This window comes from Mus caroli, chromosome 4 (assembly GCF_900094665.2).
Source record: "Mus caroli chromosome 4, CAROLI_EIJ_v1.1, whole genome shotgun sequence".
NCBI classification, from domain to species: Eukaryota; Metazoa; Chordata; class Mammalia; order Rodentia; family Muridae; genus Mus; species Mus caroli.
The window spans coordinates 125,662,296-125,666,293 of NC_034573.1; the positions used below are offsets into that span (position 1 = coordinate 125,662,296).

General features: G+C 47.0%; 1 protein-coding gene across 1 annotated transcript in view; it reads left to right on the forward strand.

Annotated features, from left to right (window-relative positions):
• Window positions 1–3,998, forward strand: part of LOC110293432 (histone H2A.Z-like) — a 15,052-nt gene that overhangs the window by 5,476 nt on the left and 5,578 nt on the right. The window contains exons 2-3 of the mRNA XM_021161253.1: window positions 3,283–3,478; window positions 3,548–3,670. Coding sequence (XP_021016912.1) covers window positions 3,283–3,478; window positions 3,548–3,670 — 319 coding nt within the window. The remainder of the gene's footprint in view (window positions 1–3,282; window positions 3,479–3,547; window positions 3,671–3,998) is intronic.

Genomic DNA, 3,998 nt, shown 5'->3' on the forward strand with positions numbered 1-3,998 from the left:
ACTTTGTAGACCAGGCTGGCCTTGAACTCAGAAATCTGCCTGCCTCTGCCTCCCGAGTGCTGGGATTAAAGGCGTGCGCCACCACTGCCCGGCTCATTCAGCATATTGAAGAAACATGATGTCATTCAGTTTCCTGGCTTTCTGTGCAGTGGTCTGTTTTTTTTTTTTTTTTTAAGATTTATTTATTTACTTATTTATTACATATAATACACTGTAGCTGTCGCTATCTTCAGACACACCAGAAGAGGGCATCAGATCTCATTACGGGTGGTTGTGAGCCACCATGTGGTAGCTGGGATTTGAACTTCGGACCTTCGGAAGAGCAGTCGGGTGCTCTTACCCCACTGAGCCATCTCTCCAGCCCCTGGTTTGTTTTTTAATCCTGTGATAAGAAACATGAACAAAGACAAGTAAGAGAGGAGAGGCTTCGAATGGTAGTTTGAGTGATTGCACTCCACATGGCCCCATGGCCTCATATAGTTTGGTCCCCAGTAGGTGGAACTGTTTGGGAAGGATTAGGAGGTGTGTCCTTGTTTGAGAAGATGTGTCAACGGGAGAGGGCGGGGGCTTGGAGGTTTCAAAACTCCATTCCCATTCCTGGCTAGCTCTCTCTACCTGTGTCTGTGGATCAAGATTTAAGGCCTCAGCTACTGCTCCAGTGCCATGCCTGCCTGCTGCCATGTTCCCTGCCATGGTGGGCATGGACTGACCCTCTGAAGCTGTGAGCTCCAAATAAACTCTTTCTTCTGTAAGTTGTCTTGGTCATGGTGTCTTCTCATGGCAATGGAAAGGCAACAAAGACCCTTGTCTCCACTCTTGTCTTGTAGGAGTGTCTACATTTATTTATGGAGGAAACATTTATTTATGAAGGAAATAGCACTGTGTACATGTGGATTCAGAGGGAAATGGACAACTGGCTGAACTTGGTTTCCCCTTCTACTCTGTGGGTTTCAGGAATTAAACTCAAGTTATCAGCTTGGCAGCAAGCACTTCTTATCTGCTGAGCCATGTCACCAGACCAAATGGGAATTTTAGGAACCTTAGGACTGCCCTGGGGTGGATAGGAAATGTTTGCATTCTGGGCAATAGTGGCGCACTCCTTTAATCCCAGCACTCGGGAGGCAGAGGCAGGGGGGTTTCTGAGTTNNAGGNCAGCCTGGNCTACANANNGAGNNCCAGGACAGCCNNNNCTACACAGAGAAACCCTGCCTCGAAAAACCAAAAAACAACAACAACAACAAAAAGGTAAGGAGTCAGTGGCACACCCCTTTAATCCCAGCACTCGGGAGGCAGAGGCAGGGGGGTTTCTGAGTTTGAGGCCAGCCTGGTCTACAGAGTGAGTTCCAGGACAGCCAGGGCTACACAGAGAAACCCTATCTTGAAAAACAAAACAGGGGCTGGTGAGATGGCTCAATGGGTAAGAGCACCNGCCTGCTCTTCCGAAGGTCCAGAGTTCAAATCCCAGCAACCACATGGTGGCTCACAACCATCCGTAAAGAGATCTGGCGCCCTCTTCTGGAGTGTCTGAAGACAGCTACAGTGTACTTACATATAATAAATAAATAAATAAATAAATAAATAAATAAATAAAAGAGGAGATAGAGAGGGCTGGGGTTCAGATCCCCAGAACACGTGTAAAAAGCCAGGACTGGGACAGTTGCACCTCTAACCCCAGCACTGGGTGGGGGGGTCCAGCCTACCTCAGGAGAGAGACTGTGTGGGGGAGGAATAAGGTCAAGAGCAGCAGAGTAAGACCCCTGAGGGCCTCCTCTGGCCTCCATGATCGCCACTCAAACTGAAAACAAGAAATATTGGCCACGCCTGAGCCAGCGTGGAGGCCCAAGCCTGGAATCCAGCTCTTGAGAGTAGGGAACTTGCGGGACGATTGCAAAGCCAACCTGGGCCACAGAGTAAGCCCCCGCCTTATGTGCCACAAAAAGCATCCAGAAGCAACAAGACCTTAACAGTGCCCATGCGTGCAGGTGCAGTGTTTGTGCCTGGATGCCATCGGAGGCTGAATCAGAGCCCCTGGAACTGGCGTTACCAATGGTTGTGAGCCACCATAAGAGGGCTGGGAACTAAACCAAGGTTCTCAGCAAGAGCAATTCTCTTTAACCACTAGACTGTCTCTCCAGCCTCTACTGTATGGCTTCTTGAGGACAAGGGCCATATCTCCTTAAACAGTAATGGAGTGACAGTAGCCCCCACAGGCCCGTGATGAGAGAGAGTCCTCCCAGCCCTGCCGGTTGGCCCTGCCCGCAAGAGCTGCATACACCACTATCTGTTGCAAACTCAATGCAGTAGTTCTCAAACGATTGATTTTTTTTTTTTAATTTTAATTTTAGGTATGGTGTCATTTAACCCAGGCTCGCCTGAACTCATTATGAAGGCTGGGATTATAAGCATGTGCCACCATGCCAGGCTCACATTTCTCTTCTTATACAGGGAATATCCTCTCCGCAAAGCTAAAGCTGCCATGACCTAGTTACCTCCAAAGGCCCTGCCCCCTAACACTGTCATACTGGACTTTAGGATTTCAGCTTCAGAACTGATGGGGGAGGGGAAGAGGACGCATTCAGGCCAAAACCCATGTGTTGCTTTTATAAAAAATTTATTCTCTTTGTCAGGCGGTGGTGGCGCACGCCTTTAATCCCAGCACTCAGGAGGCAGAGGCAGGTGGATTTCTGAGTTTGAGGCCAGCCCGGTCTACAGAGTGAGTTCCAGGACACCCAGGGCTACACAGAGAAACCCTGTCTCGAAAAACCAAAAAAAAAAAAAAAAATAGATACACACACACACATATTTTTATATATATATATAAATATGTATATATACATATATGTATATATAAATATATATATGTATGTATATATATACATACATACATACACACACACACACATATATATATATACACATACTAGTGGAACATTCTTCCACAGGGAATGTTAAATAGTCCACCTTTATGTCAACATTTTGTGCACCTGCTAGAAAAATAATTCACAGGCAATTGATTCAATCCATTATAATTACATGGGTAATGTTTGTTGGCTCATTCTGATGCAGATACTTTAGATAAAATGTTTAAGAAAACACAAAGAATTCTGCCATGATGGGGGTTTACAAATTGCTCCTGAAAAACTACAGAGAGGAGATTCTATTAACTATTTGTGTTATAAAATAAAATGGCAGTTTGAATCGCAGTCCGACAGAGGAGTGGGCGCCGGGATCTCGCTGAGCATCCGCCTGGCTTCGTCTCTTTCTCGCTTGTCGGAGCTTCAGCAGGGCTGGCGGTAAGGCTGGAAAGGACTCCGGAGAAGCCAAGACAAAGGTGGTTTCCCGCTCGCAGCGAGGCGGCTTGCAGTTCCCTGGGGGCCGTATTCATCGACACGTGAAATCTAGGACAACCAGTCACGGACGTGTGGGCGCGACCGCCGCTGTGTACAGCGCAGCCATCCTGGCGTACCTCACCGCAGAGGTACTTGAGTTGGCAGGAAATGCATCAAAAGACTTAATGGTAAAGCGTATTACCCCTCGTCACTTGCAGCTTGCTATACGTGGAGATGAAGAATTGGATTCCCTGATCAAGGCTACAATTGCTGGTGGTGGTGTCACCCCACACATCTACAAATCACTGATTGGGAAGAAAGGACAACAGAAGACTAAGGATGCCTGGATTCCTTATTATCTCAGGACTCTAAATTTTTTGTTTTGTTTGGTTTGGTTTGATTTTTCGAGACAGGGTTTCTCTGTATAGCCCTGGCTGTCCTGGAACTCACTCTGTAGACCAGGCTGGCCTCGAGCTCAGGAATCTGCCTGCCTCTGCCTCCGAAGTGCTGGGATTAAAGGCGTGTGCCACAACGCCCTGCGACTCTAAATATTCTTTTTTTTTTTTTAAAGATTTATTTATTTATTATATGTAAGTACACTGTAGCTGTCTTTGTCTTCAGACACTCCAGAAGAGGGCGCCAGATCTCATTACGGATGGTTGTGAGCCA